Source organism: Botrytis cinerea, chromosome 7, assembly GCF_000143535.2.
Source record: "Botrytis cinerea B05.10 chromosome 7, complete sequence".
NCBI lineage: Eukaryota > Fungi > Ascomycota > Leotiomycetes > Helotiales > Sclerotiniaceae > Botrytis > Botrytis cinerea.
In genome coordinates, this window is record NC_037316.1 from 740,063 (window position 1) to 752,801 (window position 12,739).

The 12,739-nt window shown below is 43.6% G+C and overlaps 5 protein-coding genes across 5 annotated transcripts; 2 read left to right on the forward strand and 3 right to left on the reverse strand.

The window, feature by feature from the left end:
* Positions 1–1,902: 1,902 nt before the first annotated feature.
* Positions 1,903–3,070, reverse strand: BCIN_07g01980 (hypothetical protein). The gene has a single exon (XM_001558718.2). It carries the CDS (start codon positions 2,986–2,988, stop codon positions 2,287–2,289), a length of 702 nt encoding a protein of 233 aa, XP_001558768.2. The 5' UTR covers positions 2,989–3,070; the 3' UTR covers positions 1,903–2,286.
* A 232-nt stretch (positions 3,071–3,302) lies between these two features.
* Positions 3,303–5,055, reverse strand: BCIN_07g01990 (hypothetical protein). Its single transcript, XM_001558717.2, has 2 exons — positions 4,585–5,055; positions 3,303–4,527 (listed from the first exon to the last, which is right to left on the reverse strand). Exons 1-2 carry the CDS (start codon positions 4,928–4,930, stop codon positions 3,821–3,823), a joined length of 1,053 nt encoding a protein of 350 aa, XP_001558767.2. The 5' UTR covers positions 4,931–5,055; the 3' UTR covers positions 3,303–3,820.
* Positions 5,056–5,128: 73 nt separating this feature from the next.
* On the forward strand, positions 5,129–7,372 carry Bcfmp40. The gene has a single exon (XM_001558716.2). It carries the CDS (start codon positions 5,319–5,321, stop codon positions 7,245–7,247), a length of 1,929 nt encoding a protein of 642 aa, XP_001558766.2. The 5' UTR covers positions 5,129–5,318; the 3' UTR covers positions 7,248–7,372.
* A 39-nt stretch (positions 7,373–7,411) lies between these two features.
* On the reverse strand, positions 7,412–10,279 carry Bcscd6. The gene is made up of 4 exons (XM_001558715.2): positions 10,073–10,279; positions 9,963–9,998; positions 9,672–9,912; positions 7,412–9,447 (listed from the first exon to the last, which is right to left on the reverse strand). The coding sequence occupies exons 1-4, from the start codon at positions 10,087–10,089 to the stop codon at positions 8,056–8,058; spliced, it is 1,686 nt and encodes a 561-aa protein (XP_001558765.1). The 5' UTR covers positions 10,090–10,279; the 3' UTR covers positions 7,412–8,055.
* A 218-nt stretch (positions 10,280–10,497) lies between these two features.
* Positions 10,498–12,536, forward strand: BCIN_07g02020 (hypothetical protein). Its single transcript, XM_001558714.2, has 2 exons — positions 10,498–10,982; positions 11,104–12,536. Exons 1-2 carry the CDS (start codon positions 10,887–10,889, stop codon positions 11,623–11,625), a joined length of 618 nt encoding a protein of 205 aa, XP_001558764.1. The 5' UTR covers positions 10,498–10,886; the 3' UTR covers positions 11,626–12,536.
* The last annotated feature ends 203 nt before the right edge of the window (positions 12,537–12,739 follow it).

Sequence of the window (12,739 nt, forward strand, 5' to 3'; positions counted from 1 at the left end):
GCCTCAGATCGGTAGATTAGTAGTTGGGTGGGTGACCACCAGCGAATCCCTACTGTTGTATGTTTTTCTTTTTCTTTTTGCGTTTTGACTCCTGTCTCTGTCTGGAAAGCATGAACGGTCGAATGGGTGTGTGTAGGTTTTGGTTTTGAGAAATTGGAAGGAGTGGAATTTCAAGGCTCCTCCTAAAGAAAAAGGGAAGTGGGAAAGTTTGCAGATTATTGGGGTAGCAGCTAGGTATGTGGTATTTAGAGAAGCAATTTCCTCGTTGATATAGTTGTAAGTTAACTGAAAAACGAATATATAGCATATTTGAACGGAAAATATAAATGACGTTACCCGTAAAACATGATTTCGATTTTCCTACAGAAACATCATGTCGAGTATTTGAGTCACGGAACCACGAATGAGAAGATACATGTCCGTATAATTTATGCATCTCTTATGACTCTCGTCGTAAATGTGATTATACCCCACGACTGTGTGTGTTATCGCAAGACTCTGAATTCGGTGGGTGGAATAGATATCAGATTTCTCCAATAAGGTAGGTTAGAAGGGAGAGATATCTGATGAATCATGATTGGGAAACGAGACCGCTTGAGTCGTTCAGCTTATCATGAAAGGTCTCATGAGTCTAGATCAAAGATTTCGTAGCTTATATTTGGGATAGCTATACTTGCGGCCGGATGTGATGAAATCGATACATGTGTTGTGACTCCAGACTCTTGGGAGGCTTTCTCATTATTGAGGATTATTCGAGAAAGATGATGATTGTGATGGTTTTCGTAATCTTTATTGTGTTGATATACTTGGGTTTCAGTTTAGTGATTGTTCCTAGAGGAGAGGGAGAGGGAGAGGGAGAGTGAAGTTGAAAGCCATTCCAAAAAAAAAAAAAAGAAAAAAAAAAAAAGAAAAAGTCTTTCGACGTTGGATGAGAAGTCCCCTCAATATCAGAACCCGAGTCTATGAAGATCACAAAATCGACTTCGAAGCTTTGCGATGGGAGTTACTTGGATCTCCTCAGATTCCCGAACGGTATGGTATGGGCTGTATCGTGAAGTATCGCGTAAATGGTCTAGGGAAGTCTACACACGCGTGGATCTCGTGAACGGGGACGAGTTAGAGGAAGTGAGATGGGGGCTTTTGGAGGAGGATAAAGAGCGAGTTTGAGGTAAGAAGAGCTTACCTCTGAAGAGAAAATCGTGTGCTCATATGTTCAGGAGTTGAGCTTCCAAGAAGAAATGTGTATTTGTTCTGTATCTTGGCTGATGGGTGGATGGAAGTGGCTGACACGTCGGTATAGATAGGGTGCAGGGACGAACAAAAGAGAAGATATTGGCTAATAATTTGATCTTTGATGGAGGAATGGCTCCCGGGAAGTTATTGATATGTAGAGATAGGTAGGGCATCAGGAAGGATACCTGGTCTTTGATAAGAAAGTGTAGAGAGACTGAGCAGTTCTATGCAATGCAATGATGGTAAAAACCTGCGTGTTTTGATGTAGCTAAATCTTTAGCCAGAGCTAGCTCATTTTCAAATTATCATCGGTGTCTCTGAGCCTGAGAATCTTCATTTGACTGCTGGACATATCCATGCATAACAGTCCTCGAAGACAAATTTGTGATTGCTAGTCTTCCTGTCACTTTAATTTGCGCCCTGCCAAATCATGATGAGTGGATGAATGCGCAGTTCTGAGAATTTGAATTACTTCTAAAACTGTTCAAAATCACACATTCGTGATCATTTGTAAAGGTAACATGTCATAGTCTCCTTTCTTAACCAGTATTCGAGAGTAAATCGCCAAATGCTTAGTCACGCCGGTATGCATATGCCTCTCAGGCTAACACACATTGTTTCGCCTTACAATTGAAAGTTTCATATTCTTCATGATGTTGAAAGGCGAAATGACTGTCTCTTCATTGAAATGGATAATTTTAATTGTTATTCTCAATAATCTGCATTCTCTGCTGCAAATCTCTTGCGTGACAGCATCGAAAGCCAGAACGAAAAGGCTTTATTAGTTCCAATCTCCAAATTCGTTAACAGAGTCGATGCCAAAATCCTATTTCTCTATGTAAAGGTACGTAGCGCCACGTGCAGAGCCTTCCATATTACGAAAACGATTTCATTCCAATAGTCCAAGATTCTTGATTTCACTCTTCCAAATAGAGATGCCCAGGCCGTTCCAGGAATCCTGCTTCGACACCAAAATATCACCGCTTGCGTGTACAGACAAGACAGCCTTATAAATTCGACCAAGAAACAAACTTCCCAGTACCGCTTCCCATACTACATTTCTCCTTCCAAAGCACGATTTGCCAATTTTTCCGCTTCTTTATTATCCTCTCTCGGAACGCTCCAAAACCGAACCAAAATTTTGTCCTCCGCGAGATCCAAAATAGCCTTGTCAATCTTGTCTATCAACTCACCGTAAACCACCTGTTTACCTTCAGAACTCTCAAAGCCATTTTTGCGCCATAGCCAAATAGACGTAGTGAAGTTGTCGTAAACATATGCTGAGTCCGTCATGATAATAGTTGTAAATGCTCCTTCACGCTCGCCAGTGGACCGCCACTTTTCAAGAACTGGACTGTTCTTTATGAGATTCAGGGCACGATCTATGCCCATAAGATGCGCATAATCGTTCGTGTGCTGTTTCCTATCAGATGTCTCTATCGTGTCATACATATTGAAACTCGAATCCTCCCCGAAGAATATTCCGTAAGATGATTTGCTTTCCGAGCCACTCCCTTCTTGAGCACAAGTTCCATCAACAGCGACGACCAAAGATTTTGGATCGCCAGCCATCTCGTTGGCATCATGAACATGAGAGATACCAGTAGATTTATCATAATAAATAAATCTCTTAGTATTTCTACTAGCCGGGGAAAAGTATTGATGGAGATCAAATTTACGAGAATATATCTGCTGATCCTCCAAAGATCTTTCCTCATCCCGCCTAGCCTCGCGCAATTGGTACTTTTCCAACATTGTGAATTTGGGATGAGATGATTGACCAATTGTTTGGAGGTGGTAATTTAATGGAAGATAGTGAATGTGTGAGTGATGATTCATGTTATGATGGTGTTGGTGAAATTTGTTGCTGTTGCGAATGACTAAGCAAACTAATCTGACTACTAGTAGACCCCACAAGCTAATCCACCACCAGTCTTCTAATTCAACAAACAGATCTATAAGGTTAATAGTCAACTCTACAAGCGGGAAAGGCAAGTATCCCCAGCCTGCCAGATCGATATAATTCAATCGGATTTAAATTCATTTACATAATCCTAACACCATTATATTGCCAGATAGAACCCTATTAAATTAAATGCAAGTAGCCATCTTGTTTTGAAGTCATCTTTTCTCGCCTAACATAAGGTATGGGACACTTACTTTCCCCGTTAGGAATTAGTCAGTCGCTTGGAGAGCCGACTACCAGAGAACTCTCCAAGATGTGCTGGTATTTCTTTTCTCGGTGTGCCTACGTTTGAGCTTAATAGTTCATGATTACCCATGGCGAAAACGTTCAACCAGTCCTAGTACTCTCATCATCGTTTCCTGACCATTTTTACTGGGCCCTCGAAATATTTTTTTCCATATGATACTTGTTCAATGCGGGTATAACCCAGTTAGACGAGGTCATGCCTGCTTCTCATCAAAGTCGCTAATGCTAAAACTCGTAATTGGTATTGTTGACGACATAGTAAGACAGCGAAAGAGAGACGCCAGTACAAGCACGAAAAAATTCAATCTTGCAACCGAGTTCAATGATCCAATATATTTGCAAAATCCTCCTCAATCTTTCCTTCAAGAAATCCATCTATGACCTATCATCCGGCGCAAACTTATCCTCCCAAAACCCTCTGTAATGTTTCTCGCTACCGATCCGAGAGATATCCTCAACCTCCTTCGGTGTCAGTTTGAACTGTTTAATCTTTTGATATCCCTTCAATCGGTCCTCATTTCCACTAGTAGTCAATGCTACGATTCCCTGATCAATAACCCATCTCAATGCAATCTCACCGGGTGTGACTCCATACTTCTTAGCTAGAATAGAATAGGTATCGTCCAAAGGTCCAGGAGAAGCCTTGACGGCAGCGGTCAAGGGAGCGTAGGCTGCGACTGCTATGTTCCTTTCGCGAAGGAAAGGAACGAGAGATCCATGTTGGAGATAAGGGTGATATTCAATCTGGTTGATTGAAGGGATAATCTTTGCCGTCTCCAAAATAGTTTCTATATCCTTTTGTAGGAAGTTAGACACTCCAATAGATTTCGCTCTTCCGGATGCATAAATTGCTTCCATATCTGCCCATTTCTTCTGTAAATCTTGGGGGGTCTGGGCAAAATATGGAGAGTGGATCAAGTAGAGATCGACATAGTCGAGTTGTAGCTTCTTCAAAGATTCCTCAAATGCAGCTTGAGTGTCAAGTACTTTGGTACCAAAAAATTTGGTAGTTATGAAGAATTTCTCCCGAGGAACACGGGATTCTTTGATTGCCATACCCATCTCCGTTTCATTCCCATACACTAGAAACATGTGTTAAAAATGGCAATCAGCCGAATCCATTGAGTGATGAGAAATACCTTCAGCTCCATCTAGATGATAATAGCCAGCATTGATGGCCATGACAGCCGTTTTCACAATCTTATTATCGACCCCCGCATCTGCATTGGATTTGAAATGAGCAGTTCCAAGACCATACCCAAGCATTGGAATTTCAGTTCCATCATGTAACTTGAGACTTTGCAATTGGCCTATTTGCTTTGGAGCATTTCCTGAATTGCCTTCAGCTCCAAAAGAACTTTGATAGGCCGAGGTTTCAGAATTCATGATGTAGCGTGCGGTAGTTGTAGAGAAAGAGAGATTGTGAGATCGTTTCGTGAGAGGACGAGTGGAAAATTTGAACGCAGATTTGATCAATGTACTCATAGGAAACTGCAAGGAAGGAAGAGGGAAAATGTAGATACTACTGAACTATTTATCAATATTTGAGGAGCGGGGAAGGAGAAGGAGAGGGAGAGGGAGAAGGAGAAGGAGGTAGAGACTTCCCGATCAATGACGATTTTAAAGTTTATCAAACCCCACCAACCCCACCACCATACCCACCATATTACTACTCCATCCTCCGAGAAAGGTGACAAATTGCGAAAGCTCTCGTAAACTAAGGGTAGCATCCAAACAAATCCTGACTTATACGCAATCACACAATACATTGATAAATCACACAACACATTAATAGTTTATTATTCAAAGTTTATCACAACACTTATCGCCTTATGTCTATCTAGGGTATCCATAGGGCTCACCGGAATAGTTGATGCTCTCGCATTTCTTCTCAAGACCTCTAGTTCCCCGCATGCGCATAGCTCAGATGGCATCTCATATCTCCCAAAGCAGTGCCTCAAAGGCCTCTTCCTTTGCCGGAAAATCACTCGCAGACCTTCCTAAATCATGGACATTCACTTCATCACTGCCTCCCGATCCTCTCTTTCCAACACCTGCCGCATCACACCAAACTGCCCGCGATGAAATTGGACCTCGGCAGGTAAAGGGCGCATTATTTACGTGGGTTCGACCTGAACATTCGATAAATCCAGAACTTCTGGCTGTAAGCCCTAATGCGATGAAAGACTTGGGAATTAAGGAGGGAGAAGAGTCCACGGAAGAATTCAAAGAAACAGTTGCGGGCAATAAAATCTTGGGATGGGATGAAGAAAAATTAGAGGGAGGATATCCATGGGCGCAATGTTATGGTGGGTGGCAATTTGGCTCTTGGGCAGGTCAGTTAGGCGATGGACGCGCAATCTCTTTATTCGAGACGACAAATCCGAGTAGTAATGTTCGATACGAATTACAATTGAAGGGTGCAGGAATAACGCCATACTCCAGATTTGCAGATGGGAAAGCTGTGTTGAGGTCAAGCATAAGGGAGTTTATTGTCTCTGAGGCTCTGAACGGATTGAAAATCCCTACTACTCGAGCTTTATCCTTGACTCTCTTACCGTTTTCGAAAGTCAGGAGGGAAATAACAGAACCTGGGGCCATTGTGGCAAGATTCGCCGAATCTTGGTTACGTATTGGAACATTCGATATACTACGAGCGCGGGGTGACAGAGCTCTAATAAGAGAGCTTTGCACATACATTGCGGAAAATGTATTTCAAGGATGGGAATCATTACCAGGAAGAAATTCTGCAGACGATGGCAAAGCAGAAAATATTGAAAGAGGAGTATCGAAAGACACGATTGAAGGTCCGGCAGGTCTCGAAGAGAATCGCTTCACTCGTTTATACCGCGAAATTGTACAACGCAATGCAAGGACAGTTGCAGCATGGCAAGCATATGCATTCACAAATGGTGTACTTAACACGGACAATACATCCATCTTTGGTTTATCCATTGACTTTGGACCCTTCGCTTTTCTCGACAACTTCGACCCTAGTTATACTCCCAATCACGATGACCACATGCTACGTTACTCCTACCGCAACCAACCAACCATAATATGGTGGAATCTCGTCCGTCTAGGTGAATCTTTCGGCGAACTAATTGGCGCTGGTGCTGGTGTCGACTCCGAAGAATTCATCGAAAAAGGTGTTCGTGAAGACGCCGCCGATGAACTAGTCTCTCGAGCAGAAGCTCTCATAACTCGCGTCGGCGAAGAATACAAAGCCACCTTCCTAGCAGAATACAAGCGTCTGATGACCGCCCGTCTCGGACTCAAGGTATTCAAAGAATCAGATTTCGGAACCTTGTACAGCGAACTACTCGATACAATGGAGAGCCTAGAATTAGACTTTAACCAATTCTTCCGTAAACTCTCCTCCATCCCCATCTCCTCCCTTGAAACCAGCGCCTCGCGAAAAGAAGTCTCCACCCAATTTTTCCATCACGAAGGCGTAACTGGACTTAACAACACCATGGAATCAGCAACCACTCGTCTCGGCGACTGGCTCGAGAAATGGCAAGGAAGAATATATGAAGATTGGGGACCGGACGGTGACGACGAAAATCGCATGATAGAAATGAAGAAAGTGAATCCAAAATTTATACCTAAGGGATGGGTTCTGGATGAAATTATCAAGAGGGTAGATAAGGGAGGCGAGAGAGAGGTATTAAACAGAGTCATGAAGATGGTGAGCGATCCATTTAAAGAAAGTTGGGATGGGGATAAAGAGGAAGAAGAAAGATGGTGCGGAGATGTGCCCAGAGGTGATAGAGCTATGCAGTGCAGTTGTTCTTCGTGAGTGGTTAGTTGTTCGAGATCAGGCGAGATGATAGGGGTGACAAATTTAGGTATAATATATATCAAGGTTAATTTTAAAATTGGATACCAGAGTACATTACATCACATAATACATATAGATGTCTAAACTACATGCATAGGTCATGAACAACCACCCTTTCTGAATGTATCAATCAATTTCAAGTGCAAGATGGATGGTCTTTCCCAAAGTATAAGATGTGCATCAATATTGGTTTGATAGTTATTTCTTGTATTTCCAAAAGACGTAAACTGCAGTAACTAGTTTCCGCCTTTGGGCTAACCATCAAACTCATATCCCCAGTTTCTCACTTGTTCAATCATCTTTATCTGATTCTTATGACATATCCCCCCCACTGAAGAAGTTTCAAATACCTCCATTGAAGATGAATGACAACCTTCATTAGAGCAAAATCAGCCCTTTGAGCTAGCCTTTATTTCGTCTCATCATTGACACCCAACTCCCATGGTATAGTTTGTGATATCAAACGAGACCTTTTTGTCTTTGTGAATATGAAAAACCCTCACTCCCTTGATTTACTATTGACCTGCTTCACGCGCCCCCAAAGCCAATGAAGATCCAGTAATATCTCAATCTCACTCATGAGACTCTCCGTGGTGATACACGCGAAAAAATACAAAAGAAAACGACCGTAACCACGTTTAAAGAAAATAGCTCCTCCCCATTGCTGATTTGATCTGAAATTAAAAAATTCGTCGCGAAGTTTTTGATACATAGCAAAGAAAACTTATCCTGATCCAGCAAATTTCGATTCATGATTTAGTGTTGTTTATTGTGCCACAGCTTGGGAATCACCACGACCTCGATATCCCGTACCACGGCCACGTGTAGGCTGACCATTACCGGCATAACCGCCTCTTCCTCTGTACCCACCACGGCCGCGACCACGACCGCGGTATCCTCCACGATAGCCGCCATTATCAACACTTCCCTGGCCAAAGGTTTCAACATTCTTCTTTTGTTCTTCGCCTCGCCATTGATGTCCACCAGCTCTGTTTCCGGCAGCTTCTGTGCGGTCCTTCGCCTCACTCGAAATGTTGTCGAAGAATGACGTGGCTTTGTTATATGCCTTGGGTGCAGTTTCCTCAGTCTCAACCTCAGGCGCGGAAGCATTGTTAGGAGGCTGCTCCCCAAGTGGGGATCCAGCAATAGCCTCCTTAACTAAGTCTTGCTTGTTGAATTTTGCATTAGCAGATTCGAAGTCAAAGTCGGCTGCGGGGACGTCGACTTTAGCTGGACCAGGAGCACGGCCACCACGGCCTCGCCCTCTCGCGGCAAATCCATTAGTGCCTGGTTGTCTGGGGGCGCGAACAGGTTCAGTTGTTCGCATTTCGTTGACCTTTCTGGTTAGATTATCAACTGCGCTTCCATTGGTTTGTTGACCTCCAACTGGAGGGAGTTTAGCCATTGCGGCAGCAACAGCGGCAGTCGCAGCTTGTGTGGCATCTCTCAAACTTGCAGAAGAGTCATTTTGTTTTGGAACTGCAGGGGCAGTGGTGTTTTGTAATGGAGCTTTGGTTACTGCAGGACTAGCTAATGGAATTGCTGGTTGAACGCGACCGCCGCTTCTAGGTCCACTTGGGGTAGCTCGAGCAGCGGGAGGAGCTGTAGGCTGAGATTGTTTCGTAGTGCTTGCGTCTACTTCAGTTGGTGAAGTCTTGGATGGAGGTGGTGTCGCTTGCTTGGGGGCTGGTGCAGCAGTGTTTCCAGCATCAGGAGCTTGAGCATCTGCTGGTTTGTCTGTTGGGTTTGCGGAAGTCGGAGTTTGCTGTTTATTCGCACCAGGTCCAATTGGCGATGGCTTTTGTTGCTGGTTTTGCTGTTGGAAGTGTTGACCTGGTGGTGGGAAGCCATAGCCTGGAGGAGGGGCAAATTGGCCAGGGTGTTGAGGGAATCCATGTCCAGGTGGGGGATACCAGCCTGGCGGACCACCAAATGGTGACATTCCTGGAAACCCTGGACCAGGAGGAGCTCCTCTACCCCATCCTGCAGGCGGAGGAGGGTAAAATCCAGGAGGTGGATATTGCCCAAAAGGAGCCATGCCTGGAGGTGGTCCTTGTTGCTGGGGAGCATTTTGTCCTTGCGGTGGAGGTCCTCGTGGGTTTTGATTTTGAGGGGTTGGGGGTCCTGGCGCGGATGTGGGAGCTGGACGAGTTCCACTCTATGATAAGTAATCTTGTCAGCCAACATGCTATGAGGATTAAACATCAAATATATGGTTCGGGGGTCTAGAATCAGAAGGAAGGCAACGGAAAATCTCCACACGGTTTTGCGCTCTCGGAGACAATATGATTTAACATCCGGAATATTTCATCACTAAAAGAAAGTCGATAGGTGCTACCAAGAATGACTTGGTACGCTGGTTATATAGGATAATTTACTTACTCCGAGAATCGCAGGATCATTGGGCACCTGTGGGGGGTTGCTTTCTCTGGGCGCAGGAGCTTCCTCGATACGCAGGTCCTTTACATCACCACCACGGAAGACAATGTACTCGTAGATGTTATCCGAAGCTGCAATCTCCTCATCGGGGTTGTTCTTTCGTCCTTCGGTCCCATGAGACTTGACGTTTTCCAAGGCCACCGTTGCATTTTCCGAGTTGATCTCATGAAGTGTACCGACGTATCTTAACTCGCGTTAATACTTGGTCAAATATGACTTAACCATCGTAAATACCTAATATCACTCTTTGATACCAAGGATATCCTTGATCTATAAACGCGCCTTTGTCAGTATGTGATGTAGAGTGTTGAAGACGACCATCGAATTTCAGCCTTCGAACTCACCCTATGAATTCAGACATAATGCCTTGTTAAACTGCGATCAGCTCACAGCCCACAGCTAGCTGACGAGTAAAGAAAAAACGAGTAAAATCAAAAGAAAGAATGGGTTTATTGGATATCGGGCAATTGAGATGTACGATGTTGAAGTGTGTTGGAGGGAGAGTTGTTCAATGTTGGGTGTTACTTTTGTGGAGGGCATGAGTGTTATTCTGGCGAAAAGCTTAGAGCTAAGGTGCGGTGCGGCAAGGAAGCGCTCGCTTGAGGTTTGTTCCTGTTTCGGTATAGAACGCGTCTCTCAGCTCCAGCTTTCGACGGAATTATGTAATACGATTGGCTGGATCCATCAATTACGGCGCGCCATATGACAGCTTGGTAGCGCACTACGGTTATTCACACAACCCCATAGAGCATCTCTACCCACCATCTGGGATCATCTCAGCCTTATTACAACCACCCATTAATATAAGTTGGTGACCCGACCTCATCATCGATTCCGCGTGATATTACTTTTTATCTTTACAAATTGGATCTGGGAGCTGTCTCTTGTCGACAGCTATTCTCTCCGAAAGCTTCTATACTATTCTATTCCAATACAATCCATCGCTATCAAACGCATCGACGACTTGCCTCAATATCACCACACCCCACCCCACCATCCATCTTGGTTCTATCATCAGCCTTGCAACCACCATTTAATAAGCCGGCCTCGCCAACGTCGCCAGTCACCACCATAATTTCTACGTCACACTGAGATTTATCTTTGCCAGAAGCTTTTTATCGTTTTTTTCCTCATCACCATCTCGTCTCATTCTCCAGAATGGCGACAGAGACTTCAGATCAATCAGCAAGCAGTGATATCAACATTTACAAGGATCTCGCATCATATTCGTGGGATACCGATAATGAGTTCCAGGTATGCTCCTTGCTTTCTCCTCTCAGTCAATAGCCTCGGCAACATTACCTCTCCTTCACCCGCTCTCGTCACGTTATTCACAGTTGCAGATTTTGGTATACTGTCGATTAACATCAAATAGGGCGGTCTATCAGCTATATTGGGCAATGCATCTTCACCAGATCAAATCCGAGAATTGACGCTTCGGGCTCAGTGTTTCTATCTCTCTCGTAAGAAGAAGATTGATATCAATTTTGATGGATACAAGGCATATCTGGCATCCCATACATCTACATCTTCTTCTATTGATGTCCCTGCGCCTGATAGCGCCACTTCAGCAAAGGACACTTTATCTTCCAATACTCCACATCCCGATCATGAAAATGACCTACCGCCTGCTACCACCACAGCCGATGAAATGGCCCCGCCACCGTATCCTCCATCCTTTGCTGAAATTGTCGCTTTAATTACAACCGGTGCTACAATCCCAGGTATCCGTGATATTCCCGATACAGTTCTGACGGATCAGGGTACCAAGCCAGTTGCACGAAAGCGTCGTAAGCCATGGGAGAAAGACGTTGACGAGGAAACAATTCAGGGTGGGGGAACATTTGGCGACCACCGAGATACCATTATCCAGCAAGAATATCCAACTGACGTATAAAGATATTTATTTGCATCATGGTCACGTTTTCTCACGAATGCTTGACATTTTCAGTGTTCATGAGAATGGCAATATCCAAGGACCGATTGCTTTGAGAGAAGCCAGACATTGAGCTGCTCTGTTCTCTACCTTTTTTCTGATTTATATGAAGAACCGTGGACCTCAGGTAGTTTCATCAAGCTAGAACCCCACCAACTGATTTTCTATCATGTTGTTGAAAGCAAGTCTGTTGTACTTGTGATTTGTTCTGTGGATTTCTACTACTTTCGCGGGATTTTTCTTCTAAAATCGCTGCTCACGTTACCTTCAAAGCTTGAAAGGTTGGTCAGATCTTCAAGTCAACACCTTTCTGCGTTCTAGTGAATTTAATGTCGCCAGTTGATTTTATCGAGTGTGATATGTACAACAGCGCCAAAGTTCCATGCAATCATGGTATTGAGCAGGACTTTATAAGAATCTGAACAATCATAATAAACCCAGGATCAGACTACCACTTTGGGTGGGAATCCATTGTGTAACTCTCTGGGGCTGGAGACACGACTGTGGCCAACCTTTATCCTTCAATTTATATTTTAAATTATTTTAACATGGCAGCTATAATTAATCTTTCAATTACAATGAATTGTCTTCTTTCTCCTGATTGTATCTTTTGGATCAATACTTGGCCATTTTGAATGAACGGGTTAAATGAAACGCATGATTAGAAGGTTATAGAACTTGACAAATTGATACCCATTTAAATCAGCCACCAACTTCGGATCAATGTTCATCAGATGATGTCATCTATTGACTTTAAAAAAAACTTTTATTTTCTATTAAGAACATCTCAAAAGCTCAAAAGCTCACATACTTTGTTGGATCTTTGGGGGACTTCGCCTTGTAGTGCAGATCTTTCGCAATGTAGATTCCCATATTATTCATTGTTTTCAAATAATAATTCTACACTTTCAATTGCAATTTGAGCGGATTGTAGAAAATTTTCACTCCCTAGATCTACAGATGATGTATCAAGTATTATCGTATATTTCCCTACCAAGGACCTCGGACATCGAATTAGCGAGCACTGGTATACATCTGATGTTCTAAATCGTTCTATTGTATATTATAGTCATCT